Source organism: Cryptomeria japonica, chromosome 9, assembly GCF_030272615.1.
Source record: "Cryptomeria japonica chromosome 9, Sugi_1.0, whole genome shotgun sequence".
In the NCBI taxonomy this organism is placed as follows: Eukaryota; Viridiplantae; Streptophyta; class Pinopsida; order Cupressales; family Cupressaceae; genus Cryptomeria; species Cryptomeria japonica.
In genome coordinates, this window is record NC_081413.1 from 516,996,280 (window position 1) to 517,017,712 (window position 21,433).

At 37.5% G+C, this 21,433-nt stretch overlaps 1 protein-coding gene across 1 annotated transcript in view; it reads right to left on the bottom strand.

The window, feature by feature from the left end:
* Positions 1 to 21,075, bottom strand: part of LOC131066919 (protein MICRORCHIDIA 5) — a 131,693-nt gene extending 110,618 nt beyond the window's left edge. Inside the window, exon 1 of the mRNA XM_058001817.2 lies at positions 20,098 to 21,075. Within this exon, the coding sequence (XP_057857800.2) occupies positions 20,098 to 20,527 (430 nt within the window). The 5' untranslated portion in view covers positions 20,528 to 21,075. The remainder of the gene's footprint in view (positions 1 to 20,097) is intronic.
* Between the last annotated feature and the right edge of the window lie 358 nt (positions 21,076 to 21,433).

Below are 21,433 nucleotides of genomic sequence, written 5' to 3' on the forward strand. Positions count from 1 at the left end.
CTTGGAACAAAAGGAAAAAATCTCTCACAAAACCAATTTTAGGAAAGAGCAAAACAAAACTAACAACTATCATGAAGAGAAAGAATCTCTTATAGACAAAAGAAGAAGATTCAAACCCTAGCCACGTTTTTGAAAAAACGCCATATGTATCAAAATGCCCATTAAAAGCATGAAGAATCGGTCAAGTAAAGCACCCAACCTCCACGGCTAGGCAAGACAAGCCAAAACGATTTAGGAAAGACAAGATTCGTGGCACTTGAATGAGGCAAATCGTGGCATTTTTCAAAAACGTTTTTGTTGTTAAAACACCATAAAACCAGCGATAATGTCTTCCAAATGGCGTGAAGCGAGTTGGAAAATGCATGAAATAGGAAGGAATCCAAAACGTCTTCCTCCTCCCTGAATTTCTCCACAAAAATCGTTGGAAATCTTCAACAAAATCCTCCAATATTGTTGGTCGGATTTTTGGGAAAGAACAACAAGTTTCATTTTACATGTAATAGTGAAAATCAGATTTTTTGGGCACAACAGCAAGTTTAAAATGTTACTTTTCTCTCAACAAGGCAAAATTGGGTTTTAGAAATCCAATTGCAAGTTTAAAATTCCTCAATTTACACTTTATGGAGAAAATTGGGTTTTTTGGGCACAATAGCAAAGTTTAAAATTGTCACTTTATTCCATTTCTAAGCAAAATCGGGTTTTGGAGAGAGATATGCAAAGTTATAAATAACTTGTAAAGGGAAAATAAAATCCCTACAACAGATTTTAATAACTCAACACATGCAATAGGGGAATAAAATCCCCATTACAAACAAAAGACATTAAAATAGGGGTTTTTCAAAAGAATTACAAGTGACTTGTAAATATGCAATTTAAAATTAACTTGTAACTTATCCAAAAAATCCCTATTATGACTTAAAAAGCCAAAAAGCATCAAAGGGGAAATAAAAAGTAAGTTACAAGTTCTTTTTTCAATAAAATGCACTTGTAATTAGCCAAAAAAATCCTTACAAAGACCAAAACAAAGGAAAACATTAAAACTTGCAATTCATGGAAAATTTCCCACCTGCAGTTAGGGAGAAAAAACCCGAAATTGAAGGAAGGGCATAGCAAACGGACCCAGAATGTGATGAAATTTGAAACGTGGTTTAAAGATGGACTAAAAATTAGTCCAGCCCAGGGATTAGGCAAAATTCTGCCTCGGGAAGCATGCCATAGAGTAAAAATTTTAATTTTTGACAAAAAATTTATGTAATGGTCCTTCATTTTTTAAAACAAAAATGAGGACAACAATGATATAAAAAAAATTGTTCAACTATGCAGGTATCCAAGTGCTACTGAATTCTACAAAGTTTTCTAGAGAAGTGTAATGTTGTATTAGCTTTTTGGATTAGTAATACCCTTGCCTCTCTTTCTCCGGTGGAGTTTTTTCCCAAAAGTTTCTCCACATAACTGTGGTGTTGACAGTTTCCCATTCTTTCTTTCTGGCTTTGATTCTGCAATCACTCTTTTAAATGGTTAATCTTTAAGATTCAGATTTGCAAACTCTAAGTTTAAAATTTAACTTTGCAATCTTTCTTCACCTCATTAATCAACATTTGGTATCAGAGCTAACGATTCTATTGAGTGAGGGTCACCTTTCTCTTAGTGTTGAAGGTTTTTTGTTGTAGTGGGAGATTTTGCTTTGTGGGTTTTTTTGCAAACTTGTAAGAGATTGTATACCATGACCTCTACCTCTTGCTAGGATATAGTGAAGTTCAATGGTACTGATTATGAGATGTGAAAGCTGAAAGTAGCAGATCTCCTTGAAGAGAGAAATCAGTGGTCGGCAATTTTGAAAGAAAAAAACAAATTACCTCTACCATGTTGGATGAAGATTGAAGGAAATTAGACAAGGAGGCACAAGGAACCACTCGGTTATGTCTTATGGATTCTATCCTCATGAATATCTCTACTGAAGATACTGCATACAAGTTGTGGAGGAAGATAGGTGAAGTCTATCAAACCAAAAATTTGTCTGACAAGTTATATCTCAAAAGAAGTTTGTATTCATTAAAGATGAAGAATGGTGATTCTATTGTTGAACATTTGAATGTTTTAATTTGATTATAAGTCAACTTCCATTGATAGATGTTAAGTTAGAAGATGATGATAAACGTATTATGTTGATTTACTCTTTGCCTGATTCTTGGGAAAATCCAATCGTTACCATAAGTAGTGGTGATACAGAACCAAAGATTAATATTGTTTGTAATTCACCCATAAGGGATGGAGGGTTTCATCGGTACTGATAATTATTTTTTTTACTGCTACCCAAATGTCTATTTACCAACAGGCAATTACTAAGTTACTTTCACTGCACAGGGACCACAATAACTATAAAATGGCAAAGTTATTTACCATAGGCGCCCACCTTGGGAATTAGCGATTTTGAGGTGTTATGACATTTGTCATAAGTTGTAAAAGTATCTATGAAAGTTATGGCAATTGACATAAGATTCCATGACAAATGTCATAAGATTCCTTCCCTAGGCGACATGCGCAAAAGATGTCATATGACATAAGAGCATCTATAAGTGGCTATTTTGGGTTGTAATTGATGTTTCCAAGGAGGTAGGCGTGGGATTTTTCCAAGCAGTTTTCTACTTGTTATTTTGTGATACCACAATGATATTCACTTCCAAAAGTCTCTATAAATTAGGGCCTTGAGTTAATGGTGATATTAAAAAAAGGTTTTTGTTTAGCTGTGCAAGTATACAAGCACTATTGGATTCTACAGATTGTTATAGAGAAGTGAGTTGATGTATTATCTTCTTTGAATTAGTAATATACTTTTTTTCCAAAGTGTCAAGTAAACTTTTTAAAGTGACCAGTGACACTAGCACAACACGTCCTCCAATACCATGTGAAATGCTTTTGAACCGAAGCTATGAACCGGCGAGGTCACAAACAAGGGACCTCATCCTTGTTTAACAGAATTGAGGCTCAAACCCACAAGCACATTCGATCAACAAAGGCACAAGCCTACACTCATAATCGCTCAATGGAGATTTGAACCTATAAACAATGGATTTCAACAATTTATTTTTGAGTATGAATAATTTATTTATAGTGTAATTAGCCAAATTCACTTAAAGTCACTTGTTATCAATAAGTCAATTCCCATATTTAGTTCCTAATGTGATTGAGAGGACTAGCTACCATAGGATGCCCGTAGCGCTTATCAAGCCCAAGGGCGGTACACTCCCCCTTGGCCCAACTGCCAGTAGCCCTTTGTCAACTGCAGTGGGTGGCCTACCTGGCAGAGGCCTAGTTCCTGCTATCCCTGTTGCCTAATTCCTCATCTATCTCACTGGGTTTGGATATGCAATTGCTTTATTCATAATCTTGGTAGTAACTTATATCATACCTACTAGTCCTTAATTGCATAATGTTGTTTATTCCTTAAATAGTAGTTGTAGTCTATTTATTAGTTAATTTAGCCCATGAGGATTTTATTCACATTGTATACCCCTATACGTTTATATATATATATATTATATCGTTTGAAATATTATATTGATTTATGATATTAATCTCCGCTTCATTATACTCTAGCCATGTCTATGCATCTGCTATGAACTGTATTAAATAAACTACATATTTTTATGCATTAATGTTTTAAAGAACAACGATTCTTAAGTGCGTAACCCTACTAATTTCGAACAAGCTTATTGCAGAAGTATTTATGGGCGGACGAGTGACTTACCTGTGCACTTCCCGCTTTAACTCTGTCTTTTCCCCGATCCAATTCCTCGCGCCTTCCTCTCCTTCTTCCCCTCACGTCATACTAAATACTAATCGCGAGGGTTACGCGGCTTTGTCCACGGGTTGTGACTGCTGGAGAAAGGGCAAGCGGTGGTGACTATTGGAGTCACCGCTCCCTGGTTCCCCGTGACTCCTCTCGGCGCTTTAACCTTACGCGTCGTATCAGACTTTTTCCACCAAACGCATTGCATTACACATAATGCGATTTGTTGGGTGGAATACGCCTAAAATGATATATTACAAGTGTTTTTTTTTGTGTATTAATATAGTTTTTAATAATTTCGCATGAGGGTAATATCTTATTTCAGAATAACAATATTTATAATGTATTAAGTTCTATATTGCATATTTATAGTTTATATATTTATTTAACACTATTTATGGTAAAGTTAATTTAAGAATTAATAATTAAAACATAATCATTATATTAATATAAACAAGGAGTCATTTCTTCTTTTTTAAATAATGGTAGGTATAAATGATTATTATTATTTTTTATAAAAAAAATTACAAAAATGTGGGGTTATGACAGCCCTCCCCACTCAAATTTGCTTGTCCTCAAGCAATCTGGGATTAAGATGATTAATGGTCTCATCTCCCTCCCATGTGGCATCTTCCCTAGGAAGGTTCTTCCATTTGACTAAATACTCCGTTATGGTCCTTCTCCTTAATTCTCTTTCTCGCTTGTCAAGGATGAGCTCAGGCTCCAAAATCAACTTCCCTTCATTATCAATTGGGGGTAGCTCGGTACAAGGCGAAATGTGTAAACCCAAAACCTTTTTTAATCGGGATACATGAAATACATTGTGTATTTTACTGTGATCTGGTAGCTCCAATTCATAGGCCACTTCACCTATCCTTCTCAAAATTTTATAAGGACCATAGAATCGTGGTTTCAATTTCTCAGCTCCACTGATTTTAATGGATGACTGCTTATAAGGTTGGAGTCTTAAAAATACCAAGTCTCCTACTTCAAAAGATCTCTCAATTCTTTTTTTGTCCGCATACAGTTTCTGTTGGTTTTGTGTTTGGTGAAGATTATCTTTAAGGGCATTCATGATATCTGTGTTTTGCTGGAGGAAATCCTTTGCAACCGGTACATGACTTTCTGAGCGGATGAGATCCCCAAAGGATGTTGCTTCATACCCATAGAGAGCCTTAAAGGGACTCATTCTAATTGACATATGATGGGTTGTGTTGTAACAATACTCTCCAAGATGAAGCCATTTTACCCAAGCATTTTGCTGACTTGAAACATAATTCCTTAGATAACCTTCTATCCATTTGTTTACGATTTCAGTTTGCCCATCGGTCTGTGGATGATAACTGGTACTGGGTGTTAACTCTGTCCCGGCTAGTTTGAATAGTTCTTGCCAAAATATGCTAAGAAATGGTCTATCTCTATCACTCACAATATTCTTGGGTAAGCCGTGTAGCTTGAAGATTTCCTTAAAGAAAACGTCAGCCACTTGTGATGCTCCGAAACTTGAAGGAATGGCCATAAAATGAGCATATTTCGTTAATCTGTCCACTACTACAAAAATGCAGTCTTTATTATGTACCTTTGGGAGTCCTGTTATGAAGTCCATGGATATACTCTCCCATTTTTGATTTGGGATGGGTAGTGGTTGGAGTAATCCTGAGGGAAAAGTGTGTTCTTCTTTATTTCTTTGACACACCATGCATTCTTGGGTGTGCCTCAGTACATCTTCCTTCAGCCCCTTCCATGAAAATCTTTCTCTGATCTGCTTGTAGGTCTTATAATACCCTTGATGACCTGCTAAAGGAAGGTCATGATAAGTCCTTATAATGTCTTTTTTCATATTTGACCCTGATGGAACATAGATTCTGTTTTTGTAGAGGATGAGGTCATCAATTACCCGGTAATTTTCATCTGTTTCTTTCCCATCTAGAATGTTGCTAGAGAATTTGTCTTTGGCATATTCGGTACTTAGAGCTGCCTTCCAATCTATAGATAGGACTGATAAAGACCCCAAGTAGGGTTTCCTTGAGAGGGCATCTGCCACAACATTATATTTCCCTTTCATATATTCTATGTCGAAATTATATGCCTGAAGTTTACTCACCCATTTCTGTTGTCTATCATTCAAATCTTTTTGATTGAGAAAGAACTTCAAGCTATTATGATCAGTTTTAACTATAAACTTCCCACAAATCAGGTATTGTCTGAACTTCTCTAATGCATGCATAATAGCTAGCATTTCTTTATCATAAACTGAATAGGTTCTTTCTGTGTCTCGAAGTTTCCTGCTTTCAAAGGCTATGGGATGTTTTTTTTGCATTAAGACAGCTCCAATGCCTTCTCCTGAGGCATCGCAATAAAGCTCAAAAGGTGCTGAAAAGTCCGGAATTGCTAAGACGAGGCAAGAACTCATTACCTCTTTAAGTTTTTCAAATGCGGATTGGGCTTCATCTGACCATAAGAATGCTCCCTTCTTAGTTAAATTGGTTAAGGGAGAAGTTAGCTTCGAAAATCCTTTAACAAATCTTCTATAGTAACTGCATAAACCTAGGAAACCTCTGAGATGAGTAAGGGTTCGGAGCTTTGGCCAATTTTTGATGGCTTCAATTTTTTCTTCATCCACCTTAACTCCATGGGTACTGATCTTATGACCAAGATACAAAATTTCTTCCATCCCAAACTCACATTTTGACATTTTGGCAAAAAGAGAATGTTGTTCAAGTAGGCCCAATATTTCATCTATATGTCTCAAGTGTGCTTCCCAAGTTTTGCTGTAAATCAATATATCATCAAAAAATACTAATAGGAACTTCCTCAACTGCCCCCTAAAGATGTGGTTCATGCATGACTGGAAGGTGGCAGGGGCATTTGTAAGGCCAAATGGAAGGACCAAAAACTCAAAGTGACCATAGTGGCATCGGAAAGCTGTTTTGGGAACATCTTCCTTCCTCAATCTTATTTGATGGTATCCCGATCTCAAATCTATTTTTGAAAAGTATACTGCTCCATGTAATTCATCTATAAGTTCGTCCACCCTAGGGATGGGGTATCGGTTTTTTATAGTCTTCTTATTGAGTGCTCTATAATCAATGCACATCCGCATGGTCCCATCCTTCTTTTTTACCAGTACAACGGAGGAGGCGAAAGGACTGGAGCTAGGTTGAATGTGCCCCATTTCTAGAAGCTCTTTGATAGCTTTCTCAATTTCTTCCTTATAGCCCCTTGGGTGGCGATAAGGGGTGGAGATCACTGGTTTTGCACCTTCTTCAAGTTCAATAGTGTGTTCAAACCCCCTCTTGGGTGGCAGTCCTTTTGGGATGTCTTCAAACACCCTTTTATGTTTTCTAATAATGGGTTTAATATCAACATGAATGACTTCCCCTTGGTTTGAATTTTGGTCTAGTATCATGCATTGGGCAGCCCACTCTCCTTGACTACGTCTAAAAATCCTTTCCATTCTTTTGGAGGTTACCATTCTGGTTGTGCCATCATGCAACCCTTTGATTAACACTTCCTGTCCATTTTGAGTGAAACATAGTTCCAATTTGGGGTGATCGAGATAGAATCTTCCCAAGGAATGTATCCAAGGAATTCCTAGGATTACATCTGAATCCCCTAACTCGACCACATAGAAATCTTCTTTGGTAGGGTATTTCCCTAATGTTATGCTTAATTGAAGGATTTTTTTGTTACATGAGGAAGTGGATCCATCGGCAAGGGCTACTTGGAAACCCTTAAACTCTTGTGTTGTCAGCTTCAATCTCTTAACCAAGCTTTTATCAATAAAGTTGTGGGTAGCCCCGCTATCCAGTAGTGCAATTACTCTCTGCCCTTTGATCGCACTTTTGATTCTAAAGGGATGGTGTTTTGAGGCTACGGAAATTACTGCTAATGATACTTGCACATCTTCGGTAAGTTTTTCTCTTTTGCTTGGGGGTTCATTGAATTCTTCTTCTTCATCACTAGATAAGGCTTTCAAGTTGTGGGCTTGGCTCTTCGTCCCGCATATGTGACCCGGTTGCCACTTTTCTTTGCACTTAAAACACAGATTTTTTTTCCTAAGCATATCTCTTTCATTTCCCTCTTTGCAACTGTGACCACGTTCCCATTTCTCATGACAATGGTAACATACGTTCTTTCTCTTAAGCTCTTCCCTTTCTTTAAAGGTGTTTCCCTTCCTAGGCCATTCTTTAGTATGTGTATTTTTAGTGAATGTTTTGGAGGGTTTCTCCCAAGTTGAAGTGTCTTCTAGGCCCAAAGCTTTATCTATGGCATCGTCTAGGGTAGGGGGTTTCAATGCTCTCATCAATCCTTTAATGGAGTCTTTGAGTCCCTCCACAAAAAGATAGGTGAGCCTATCCTCATCCACTCCTGAGACCCTTACGGAAATTTTTTGAAATTCAGTGATGTATTCTTCCACTGTTCCCCTTTGTCTTAAGAGGGTTAATTCTTTGAAATCTTTTTGTGGGTGTTTCCTCTCAAATCTCTTAATGAGTTTCTGAGTGAACTCGTCATATGTTGTTATACCGTCATGACCTTGTGCGAGGGTGCCATGATACCACCACTCATGGGCTAAACCTTCTATGTGCAAAATGGCAAATTGGACTGCATCGTCTTCTGTCATGGGGCTGAGATTTAAATATGTATTAAGTTTTTGTATCCATGCTTGGGCTGATATTTTTCCGGAGCCATCAAAGTTAGGTATTGATAGTTTATTTACTTTGTGTTTTAGATCCCTGCTGAATGGTTTTCTCCTAGGGGTCTCATTTTTCTTTGCTTCACAAAACTCCCTAAAAGATACAACCTCTCTTACTTCTAGTCCTAATCCAGCGTAGGCCACAGCCATTTCTTCTGTGTTATTCAAGGAGGAGTTATTTGTTTCTTCCCTATTATTTCCCTCTCTAGGTAGGAAATTGGGTTTTTGAATCCTGGAGCTAGAGGATGTATTATGAGTGTTCTCAGAATGATTAGAGTTTTCTTCTCTGCCATTGGAATGATTCCTAAGAGTATTCATGGTGGTATTCATATCTTGTAAGGCTTGAAGCAAAGCCCGACTTGTTTTTTCATTTTGCTCTATTAGAGCTTGAGTTTTTCTATCATTGTTTTCCATAAATGTTCTAAGTTCATTTTCCAATGGTTCACCCATGTGGTTAATACTTCCCCTGGTTCTCCTTTGATAAGTTTGCATTAACAACCCTTAACAGGATGGCAGAATCGTGGCTCTGATACCAATTGTAATGTCCCCAACTCCGCAATCTAAAGAAACATATAAACAATGGATTTCAACAATTTATTTTCGAGTATGAATAATTTATTTATAGTGTAATTAGCCAAATTCACTTAAAGTCACTTGTTATCAATAAGTCAATTCCCATATTTAGTTCCTAATGTGATTGAGAGGACTAGCTACCATAGGATGCCCGTAGCGCTTATCAGGCCCAAGGGCGGTACACTCCCCCTTGGCCCAACTGCCAGTAGCCCTTTGTCAACTGCAGTGGGTGGCCTACCTGGCAGAGGCCTAGTTCCTGCTATCCCTGTTGCCTAATTCCTCATCTATCTCACTGGGTTTGGATATGCAATTGCTTTATTCATAATCTTGGTAGTAACTTATATCATACCTACTAGTCCTTAATTGCATAATGTTGTTTATTCCTTAAAAAGTAGTTGTAGTCTATTTATTAGTTAATTTAGCCCATGAGGATTTTATTCACATTGTATACCCCTATACGTTTATATATATATATATATATATATATATATATATATATATTATATCGTTTGAAATATTATATTGATTTATGATATTAATCTCTGCTTCATTATACTCTAGCCATGTCTATGCATCTGCTATGAACTGTATTAAATAAACTACATATTTTTATGCATTAATGTTTTAATGAACAACGATTCTTAAGTGCGTAACCCTACTAATTTCGAACAAGTTTACTGCAGAAGTATTTATGGGCGGACGAGTGACTTACTTGTGCACTTCCCGCTTTAACTCTATCTTTTCCCCGATCCAATTCCTCGCGCCTTCCTCTCCTTCTTCCCCTCACGTCATGCTAAATACTAATCGTGAGGGTTGCGCGGCTTTGTCCACGGGTCGTGACTGCTGGAGAAAGGGCAAGCGGTGGTGACTATTGGAATCACCGCTCCCTGGTTCCCCGTGACTCCTCTCGGCGCTTTAACCTTACGCGTCGTATCAGACTTTTTCCCCCAAACACATTGCATTACACATAATGCGATTTGTTGGGTGGAATACGCCTAAAATGATATATTACAAGTGTTTTTTTTTGTGTATTAATATAGTTTTTAATAATTTCACATGAGGGTAATATCTTATTTCAAAATAACAATATTTATAATGTATTAAGTTCTATATTGCATATTTATAGTTTATATATTTATTTAACACTATTTATGGTAAAGTTAATTTAAGAATTAATAATTAAAACATAATCATTATATTAATATAAACAAGGAGTCGTTTCTTCTTTTTTAAATAATGGTAGGTATAAATGATTATTATTATTTTTTATTAAAAAAATTACAAAAATGTGGGGTTATGACAGGGTCACAACAACAACACCACCACATAACCAACACACTATGGGAAGAACCCAATTAGTAATATCCTTGCCTCTCTTTCTCTGGTGGAGAAAGTGTTTCTCCACATAAATCTAGTGTTGACTATGTACTCATTCTTTCTTTCTTGTTTTGATTCTGCAATCACTCTTTTAAAGGTTTAATATTGAAGATTCAGATTTGCAAACTCTAAGATTAACTTTGCAAGCTTTTCTTCACCTTGTTTATCAACAAGTAACTCGCCCAAAAACTTACAAAGTTTTTCTAGCAAGTTTTTGGCAAGCACTTGTCAAAGTTTTGGTTAGTTTTTTAGAAAAACTTGACAACTCAATGCAATTGACTCAGCCAGTCCCAAAAAATCAGTTTTTATAACATTTTTATAAACAAAAATGTGCCAAATACCTAATTTCACCCTCAAGAAATGCATCTGGGGTGCTACCCTTAAATGCCACAAGGGGCACTAACCCTCAACCCCGCTAGGGGAAATGCCCCCAAATCCTCAAGAGAGCATTGCCCCCTCAACCCAATTGAGGATGATGCCCCTCAACCCAATTGAGGGTGATGCCCCCAAACCCGCACGAGGGGCAGTACGCCTCAAACCCATTGGGGGCATTCCCCTTAGACCACCATGAGGGTTGTTGCCCCTTAACCCCATTTGGGTCTCCACCCCCAAACCCCAACTAGTTAAGGGATTTCTTGTCATATAAGAAGTTTTATTGCAATGAGGGGCTTTGTCAGTGGAGACTAGAATCCACAAATTAGACAATTATCTTTATCACTATCATAATATCATTGATCAATGATGACAAATCATACTATCTATATCAAAGATTTAAAATCCATTATTATTATAAAATGCAATACAACCTTCAACTTTGCACAAAAAAGGAAGAGTACAAATCAAAGGTCACTGATTTAGATGACATTGATCCTTATAGAAATTGGATTAAGGCAAGATAAGGAGACCCCATTGTTTATTGCAAATAAGATTCCTAATTTTGAGAGGTAGATAATGGAGGATGTGGCTACAACAAAAGGATCTACTTGATTGTAATCGAATAACATCAATGAGATAGAGTCATTTCCATACAACAACTGGATGGAGATGGACTTGGAGCCATAAGCACAACCTTCAATGCCAAGCAATGAGCTGCAACAGAGTGCAAGGATTAGAACCTATCCTAAAGTTTTACTAGACCAGAGAAGAGGAAGATCCAAAATGTTGTAATATGCAATATATGAATTATGATGATGATTTTCAAAGGCAATCATGATAAGTTCATAATAGTTGGCAGCTAACTATTGTATCAATATTCCACATGACAATGCAATTTTGTACTCAAATTGTATTCAAATGAATCAAATTTAATAGAAAACACTTTTATACTCATTTATGGACTCATTGGATACATTACATCATTAAAATTAGAAAAAAAATGTGTTGTACATTTGGTCAATAGTACAACTTCAATTCAAGAAGCTAAAGATAGGGGTGAGAATACATTAAGACTCGCTACCCCCAATGCAAAATAGTACAACTTTGTATGGATTTCAGCTTCTTTTAGTCATTATCTTTACATAAATGATAAATTACAGCTTCTTTTACTGTGTTTTGTAATTAAGTTTTCAAATTATTATTTTTAAATTTTGATTGATTGGTGACGAGTATACCACCCCCCCAGCCATCTGGGTATAAACCAGCCCCATCTAGTAGGCCACAAACGGGGGATGTAATCCCCGTACTGCAATACTTCATCCACTAAGGGCCAATTTAAACAACTCAATCAAAACAATGTCCACTGCAGTACTCTAACTTGCTACCTATCGCCAACAAGCCAATAGACATACCACTAGACCACACGCCCACGTGCAATTAAGTTTTCATCATTAATTTAATAGCCATCCCATTACCATCCCAAAGATCTGGAAAAACAATTGTTATCCCTGAAAACTGCTTATCCCAAAAACTCGGAAAAACAGTATGTTAATTGTTGACAATATGTGTCCATGAATAACTATAACCCAAACCATCATCTCTATTCAATTTTTGAGTATGCTTTCAATTCTCCACTTCCAGATTCAATCTGCAATTGATATGGTGATTCTCTATTGCAATGATCCAGTCATATTCACTACAAATGGCAAGGTTGGATTGAAAGGAGTACTTCACTAAGTATTCATGAAGTGAGCCTTGCAGACAACTTGTATTTACTAAAGATGTTTATATAAGGAGTCCTAGTCTGATATTCTTACTTAAGTGCCTGATGCTGGATCCCCCAATGTGATCCATGTTATTTGATGTGCTCGTTTAACCACGGGCAATGACTCAAATCATTGATGCTCTCCCAACCATAGACGATAAATGGTTATTGTCTCCCCCGAGCACTTTTCTTCTAAATAATGCAGATTAACTTATTATTCGATCTTCTCTAGGAAAAGTATGTTAATGATAAGGGAGAGGAATGCACCCTTCCTTTATACCGATCAAGGGTGACGCTTCCTCAAGAGTCGGCACCCTTCAAGAAATGTCACGACTCAATGCAAGGTGGTGGACTTCCAAGTTGGCCTTGCAAGATAAATGTAAATTGATAATAACATACACAACTCGACTTATTTATGTTGACTAAATTGGAGCATATAAGTGACTATAAATCGGACCTATAATTATCTAAGGCCGATAGGCCAATTAGACAATTATATTAGCTATGTCGGCCTTAGAAGGAATCCGACCATAGCTACAAACATCAACACTCCCTCTTAGCTAAGGAGGAATACTTCTCGATATCTAAGTCACATAGTGAAATCCACCATGGCTACTCCCAAAGGGTGAGTCCATCATGGCTACTCCCATGTATCGAAATGAACACAAGTGCTCATCACGAAATCACTCAACGTGATGTCGTCATCTCATCATGACGTTCACCATGGCTACTCCAAGTGCTAAGTCATGGAGTCTCTCACATGACATCCACCATGGAATCACTCAACACAAGTGCTAAGTCATGGAGTCTCTCGCATGACATCCACCATGGCTACCCCCGAAGGGTGGATCCACCATGGCTACTCCCAAAGGCTGGAACAAGGGCTTTCACCTCAAACTTCTCTCGCAGAGAAGAATGCACTACCAAGGGCTTGCACCTCAATCTTCTCTCGCAAAGAAGAATGCATTAACAAGGGTTTGCACCTCAAACTTCTCACTCACAGAGAAGAATGCATTAACAAGTCTCCACAATGATGTGGCTTCCTCTGAAACTGATATCAACCTTCTGACCTCCTCGTCCAAGGTTGCATCTGATGAAACGTTAGACTCCCTCTGAAACAGATATCAACCTTCTAACCTCCTCATCCAAGGTTGCCTCTGATGAAATATCAAACTCCCTCTGAATGTTAATTCTATTAGTTTTTAGTGATCAGATTAGAAGTATAGAACAGAAAATCAGAATGCAAAGTAAACCATACACATAACCCACATGTACCCTAGGAAAACCTCCCTCTTGGAGGAAAAACCCAAAACCAAAGATCTCAGATCTGATTAGATTAGGTATAGCAGCAGATTACAATACTGCCCTTCTAGGGCATACAAAGAACTTATCTGAATCACAGTTCAGATCAGATTTGAACAATCGCCCAGATTGTTGATTGCAGATCATGTGAGGGAGTTCGCTTGCCCTAGAACAGATGTAGCCCAGCCTGAAGTAAGTTCAGCAGCGTTGGAGCAGGTTCGGCAGCCTTGGGGAAGGCTTGGCAGACCTAGGAGCAGGTTCGGCAGACCTAGGAAGATGTTCGCCCAGCTAGAAGACAATTTCGCTGACTTCATAATTTAGTTCGCTGATCTTTTGGAGCAGAACAGGTCGCATTAAGGCAGATGATATTCGCTTGTGTTATCTCACTTGTGACCTCAAGTCACTTCCTTTATATACATGCCCTTAACCCTTATGCCTAGGTCATCTTTGGCACCAAATTACAAATTCACAAGTTACATTATAAGGTCAGACCCATTTATAACCACAAGTTACATTCGCCATTATAGGGTCAGACCAATATCACAAGTTACATCAGTTAGGACCTGACCAATAACACTTTACAAGTTACATATTAATAGGTCCTGACCTATTGAATTTACAAGTTACACAATATCCCAAATAGGCCCATACACAATAAATTTTAAGGCCGAAGGCCACATTAAAATTTACCAAGCTAGGTCGGCCCAATCAAGGGATATGACCTAGCTACATTTTCAACAAATTCCTCCTCTTCGAAGAAATTGATCACATGATAACCTGAATAGATTCTTCCTCTTAGAGGGATGCCTCCAGTTATGTATCACCAACTCAGCAAGCTGTGTCTCTAGTCTCCTGTCTGCGATGATGCCTCAAGCTCTTCTTTTCATCATTCATTTGTTTCTCGATCCAACTTGTATTCAAATTGCCTTTGGATACAAGCATCACAAATCTGATGCAAAAACCACATGTCCAACCATCCACTTCAAGAAGGCAATCAACCTAGCAAACTCTTTCTCAAACATAAGCCCAACATAAACACAAGGGCAACTCTGTTGGATTGATTGTACTAGCAAAGCATGTGTTGCAAAACATGGCCATGTCTTCTGTAATCCAATGCATGTCAGAAAGCCCATTGCCTTTGACATATTGTTGGCTTGGAATCTAAGACTGATGGAATAATATTATATCTGCATTGCAACTTAGGTCCTTCTCAAAACTTTGATTTTGTTTCCTCCAAGCATGTTCCTCTTATGAACAACATCTACTAGAATTTCTCAGGTGCTTGTGTCCAGCAGATAGCCCTTCTCCATCATTTCTTCCCAGAGTTTACAAGCTATGTTCCAGTTCCCTTCTTGGCATATACCACTGATGAGAAGGCTATAGGTATGATCATCAAGATTGCAACCATTCTTCACCATTTGTTCAAAAATTTCAACAGCCTCAGTTGCTCTAAATGCCTTGTAGAATCCATAGATCAAAGAATTGTAGGAAACTACATCAAGACTACAACCCTATGTCACCATATCAATAAACAAATCACGAGCTTGATCAACCCTGTCCAGCCTACATAAGTGATCAATCACAACAGTATATGAAATGGCATCAGGCGTTAAACCCTCTCTGATCATCTCATGGAAAATCTCCTCTTCAAGGTCACGAATACCTTCCTCAAAGAAACCATTTACCAATGTAGTGTAGGTAACAATATCTGGAACAATACCTTTCTGTGCCATTTCACTTTTTACCAGCTTATAAGTTGTGCCAGTTCTTCAAAGCTTGCAAAGCCCATTAATAAGCGTGTTGTAAGAAACAACATTGCTTAAACCAGCTACCTCCATCGTTTGAAAAAGAAGCCTAGAGGCTTTATACAACTTGCCAACCCTGCACAAGCCATCAATTAGCTCGTTGTAACTATAGCTGTTAGGAGCAATGCCCTTATTCATCATCTTACGAATCAGCCTCTCGGCTTCATACAACTTCCCCTCTTTGCAATGATAGTTGATCAAAGTATTGTAAGTGACCACATCAAGAGAGCAGCCATTTCTCTCCATAAAGGCTGCAATAATCTGTGCTTTGGATCCTTTGTCGGCTTTACAAAACCCTCCAATTAGGGCATTATATACACAGTTGTCAAAAGCTATATTCTTGCTCATTATCATAAACAAATTATAGGCTGTATAAATTTTTCCTAAACCGCAAAGACCTTGTATTAATGCTCCACAGGCTATTGCATCCAGCGGACATCCCTGTTCCGCCATTTTATTCCAAACCTGGCTTGCACCCTTCACTTGGTCGGCCTTGCACAGCCCATCAATTATCATAGTATAAGTTACAACATCGGGTTTGCATCCATTCTCTCCCATTTTATCCAAAATTTCAAGCGCCTTGTCCAATCTCTTTTCCTTACACATACAATGAATAAATATATTATACACATACATGCTCATTCCATGCCCTCACCTGGACATGTAGTCATAAAGCTCGCAAGCGAACCCTATATCATTTACTTCACAGAGCACACGAATAAAACTGGAATAAGTAGAATCAATCAATGAAAATCCATGATCCACCATTTGCAAGTAAATCTTCTTGGCCAGCTCCAAGCTGCCACTCCGGATGAGAAGGTCAATGAAATGACCATAATCAATGCCAAATTTCACACAATCTGAGCTTAACATCCAATGAAAAATCTCAATGGCTTTTTCTAAAAATCTGGCCCAGACATAGCCGTCAATAACAATCGTGAAAAGGGACCTGTGCATCTGAAATCCCACACTATCCATGTCTTCCAAGACCTGAGACAATAAATCAAAGCGGTGCCCATGGACTAGAATTTCAACAATGCTCATGTAAATAAAATAATCGTGTGCATTTTGTGACTTGGCCCACGCAAAAAACTCAAACACCATGTCCACATTGTTCTGAATTTTCAAGACCTGATTTACAGCGTATGGATTTAAGTCTATATTTAATTGTTCAAGCTCATTTTGAAGGTGTGGAGACCATGGGCCATGGTTGAGGACTTTTCAACTTCAAAGCTAGGGTTTTCGACCTTAATGGCGTGTGGATTGGATGAATCGGTTCCACGAGCTCTGTAAATTACTGTTCGAGCTGAATTCCTTCACACAGAGGCCCGAGCAACAAAGAAGCATCGCACTCACAGATGGCCCTTCTAATTTCCAGCGTATGTGTAAGGTGTTGAATTAAGCAGTTACAAAGTTCTCCACAAACTTTGCACGATATCGCTAGTTGGCAAAGACTATACCCACACAGGGACCGTCGATGACAAATGTTCCCAATCTGCCTTTGCCATATGCATTCAAACGTGACTCGCGGCCCAAGACCTTCTTGCTGCTCTAATACCATGTTATTTGATGTGCTCGTTTAACCACGGGCAATGACTAAAATCATTGATGCCCTCCCAACCATAGACGATAAATGGTTATCGTCTCCCTCGAGCACTTCTCTTCTAAATAATGCAGATTAACCTATTATTCAATCTGCTCTAGGAAAAGTATGTTATTGATAAGGGAGAGGAATGCACCCTTCCTTTATACCGATCAAAGGTGACCCTTCCTCAAGAGTCGGCACCCTTCAAGAAATGTCACGACTCAATGCAAGGTGGTGGACTTCCAAGTCGGCCTTCCAAGATAAATGTAAATTGATAATTACATAAACAACTCGACTTATTTATGTTGACTAAATTGGAGCATATAAGTGACTATAAATCGGACCTATAATTGTCTAAGGCCGATAGGCCAATTAGACAATTATATTAGCTATGTCGGCCTTAGAAGGAATCCGACCATGGCTACAAAAATCAACAATCGAGAAAGTCGATCAAAAAACTTGGACACAGGTTTCCCAAAAGCTCTTTTCTAATACCATGGAATGTGCAAAGCTTAGATCTTTTGATAAATTATATGTGATTGAATTATTATGTTATGAAAAAGCAATAAGCATCGCTGAACCTTTGGCCTTCTAAAATATTTTAACAGTCCAAACTTCTGAAGTATGGTATCAGTCCTACATATAATGATTCCTTGGATTCAAGTCTGAATGAGTCAGGCAGTGAGGATTGGTGACATCAGATAAATTTCCATAAACATGGTTTATATCATTTGATTCTGTAACCCATATTTGCCAGGTTGATCACTTTTCATGATAGTAATTCAAATTTGGAAGTTTCAAAATAATTCTTTAAATCCATCTTAAAATGCTGCTATCTGTTTGTTAAATCTAGTTAAAAAATTTATCGAACATATCCTCCAATAAAACTTTTCTGAATTCTCTCCAAACTGAATTCAAACATGTGCACAAAGAAGAGGTTGCAGATGTAAGCAATGGTTAAATTATAGTAAAGAACTGCACAAAAGGTATTCATTGAGTATGAAGAAGAGAGAAAAGTTAAGCTTGCAGTAAGTGGACAATAATTGTACAACAAACAAGAAGCTACAGCTCATTCTTCACAATTCATTTAAGTGTAGCCCATATAAATTTGGTACTTGTAGCCACACACCCACAGGAATATTACACATTGGAGCACTTAAAAATAGCACTCCTTGAGATTATGTGAATATAGATTCAATAGAATCAATGGGGCCTGCTGGCAAAAGGCCACATAGCCCCAGAAAAAATAAAAGAACACTGGTTAGCAAAAAGAACAATGGTAAAGTATGAAAAAAATAAAATCTGTAGGCTTTAATGAGTTTCAGAAAGAGCTCATACCATATATAAAATTTGTCAATTTCAAAAGTGAAAAATTAAATATATTATGGATCTGTGCCATTGGAGCTACGACTTTCATAAGGATGCATTGCAGTTCATTGAGTTACAGACTAAGAAGCTCATCCCAAGGACAATCCTGCCATATAAAAAGAATCTATGTGCTTCAGTAGATGATTTTGAATATTTCTCAATAATATAATTATTTGTCCTATGAGGATATTTAATTGACCTGTGAGGTTCCTCCTAAGGCTCTCTAGAAGTGACCTGTCTGCACTGCAACCATTTTTTTTCTTTTTAGGTGGCTGATTAATTTTCTTCCTCTAAGCTTGAAGAACCTGAAATGACAGCAATGATGAGGTAATCATCCTCCTAGATCTCCATATCTTTTAACTTTGGGTAAAATGACAGATCTGATCATTTCAGGAATTTAAACATTTCAAAGTCTTGTGATTCAAAAAGGCATGAAAATTTTGTGCCAGAGAGATCAGACAACCCTAGATGTCAATGATAGCTACACAGACTCGATTTGGCCTCCCAATTACCGTTTTGGTTGCCTGGCATTTATAACTAATAATATGCATGATTTATTGATAGAAAAAAGGCGTTCATTTCCTAGTATAGTTTTCTGTTAAATTATTACCAAATTGTCTTCCATATCAGTCGCTTCTGCAATGCAACTACAATAAATTTACAGTTGATTTCTTACATGACATAATCCGGATTAGCATGGATTTTATACTGTAGATGCACAGCGAAAGATAACCAACATATGGATGATTTCTCAGCTGGCGCAATCTGGACTACAATAGCTTTCTCTAATCAATAAACAACGGATGGATTCCATTATGAATTCATATTTCAGATGTGTTTAGGTACATTAAAAAATTCTAGATTATCATCCAGGGGAATTGCAGTTTGACAGTAGTGGGGTGCAGCGGTAAGAATGGACTTTACATAATCTGTATTGGCATGATTTTTAAGCTGTAATGGCAAGGTGAAAGAGAACTAACATATAGGTGATTTCTCAGCAAATGCAATGTGGACTACAATGGCTTTATAAAATCACAGAACAATGGGTGGATTCTATTATGAGTTCATATTATAGCTGTGTTTAGCTGCATCAATAATATTGATTACCATCCAGGGGAGTTGTGGTGTTACGGTAAAGGCATAGAGCGCTAAGAGTAAAGCCCGTAGCTTTAGCTGACATGTGATACTGGTAAGGTGGAGGGGCAAAGCCAACGTCAACTACTACTTGCAGACTTCAAAGAAAGTAAAAACAAAATAAAAGGTATCAGGGTTCTTATATTGTGGTGGATATGTGTATATGGATTTCAATGGTTGTATATGTCATTCCTATAAGAGACACAAAATGTTACATATTGCGTTTATTGATCTGAAATTACAATGTAGAATGTTGTTGATTTCTACTGTATTTTCAAGACATATTCAGGGCAATAAATTTCTTAAAACTCAAGGGCAATGTGTTACCTGATCTTTTCTGGGTATCTTTGGAATTGCTTTCATAATCTCCTGCCTTCCAGAATTCCTTGTTCGAAGATTTTCCCTGAGGTTGGAGCAACGATACCGTGACAGAGTTTTGCGGTGGCTTATGAGGTTGTTTAGCTGATATGGGTGGCAGAGGATCCAAAAACCCAGCAGGCAGAACAACAGCTTCATCATCATCACCATCAACCGCGCTCCTCTTCTGACCAGACCAACAACCATTTCCATCCTCATCTGTGGCTGTGGATCCCCGTTTCCTCTTATTTTTATTGTTCACACAATCCCCTTCATCTTCACTATCACTGCTCAGATCTACCACTGGAATGTCAGCATAACTGCAGAGTTTTCTTTCGGATCCTCTTACTTCATGCTGCTCTTGCTTTACAGGGATCAATTTAGAGGAGCAGGAATTCATGTTACTCAAACTTACAAATAGATATATCTGTATATATTTATATATAGTATTTCCAAACCCCAAAACAAACTAGGAAGGAGTCTTCTCAAATTTGAAAATACTAATGATAGTACACACCGAAAAGCATGTCCCACAAGATATCCGGCCTATAAATAAAATTTACAGAGACGACAAATTGCAGACTGCGGTTTGGAAATGGGAAGATGTTTAAATGAAAAAGAAATCACGCAGCCATGTTGGCTTATGAAAACATGCGAAAAATGGAGGGAAAGAGAAGGTAAAAAAGGAATGGAATTTAATAGGTGGACGTTTAATGCATTGACAGATGAAATTGTACGGTACGTTACTTCTCGCAATTTGTTGTCTACAGGGTGAATTTGTATCTATGTTTAGCTTTTTCCTATGCTGGGAGATAAGACACGGAAATTTGGCCACAAAGTTTGTGCCATTGCTCTTCCCCTCTTCTTCAATCACATCGACCGTTTCCTTAACACCGTCCTTACTTCTTGGGACTGAGTCCTCTCACTCCATAAAGTGCCATCTGTGTGTCATGGTCAAATCGACCCACAGTGTCATTATGGTTTATCATTCATTTAAAATGAGTAGTTCGTAAGCAAACATTGTTTTATATTCATGAGTATGATGATCATTGAAAAGTGTTGGAAGAAAATAATTTATATATTCATAAACATAATGATCATTGATCATTATTAGTTGTTTAACAAAAATTTGTGTGGGTTTGTTTGCATCAACTTTCTTATTATTAGGACATGTTAGGGTACATATTATAATGCTGGATAGGGAATTGTTTTAATTATTAAATATATGATATTTTTAGAGTTCTAATATAAATTATAAAGTTTATAGTAGAAAATTGTGTGTGAGTTTTTTGTATGGATATTTTTA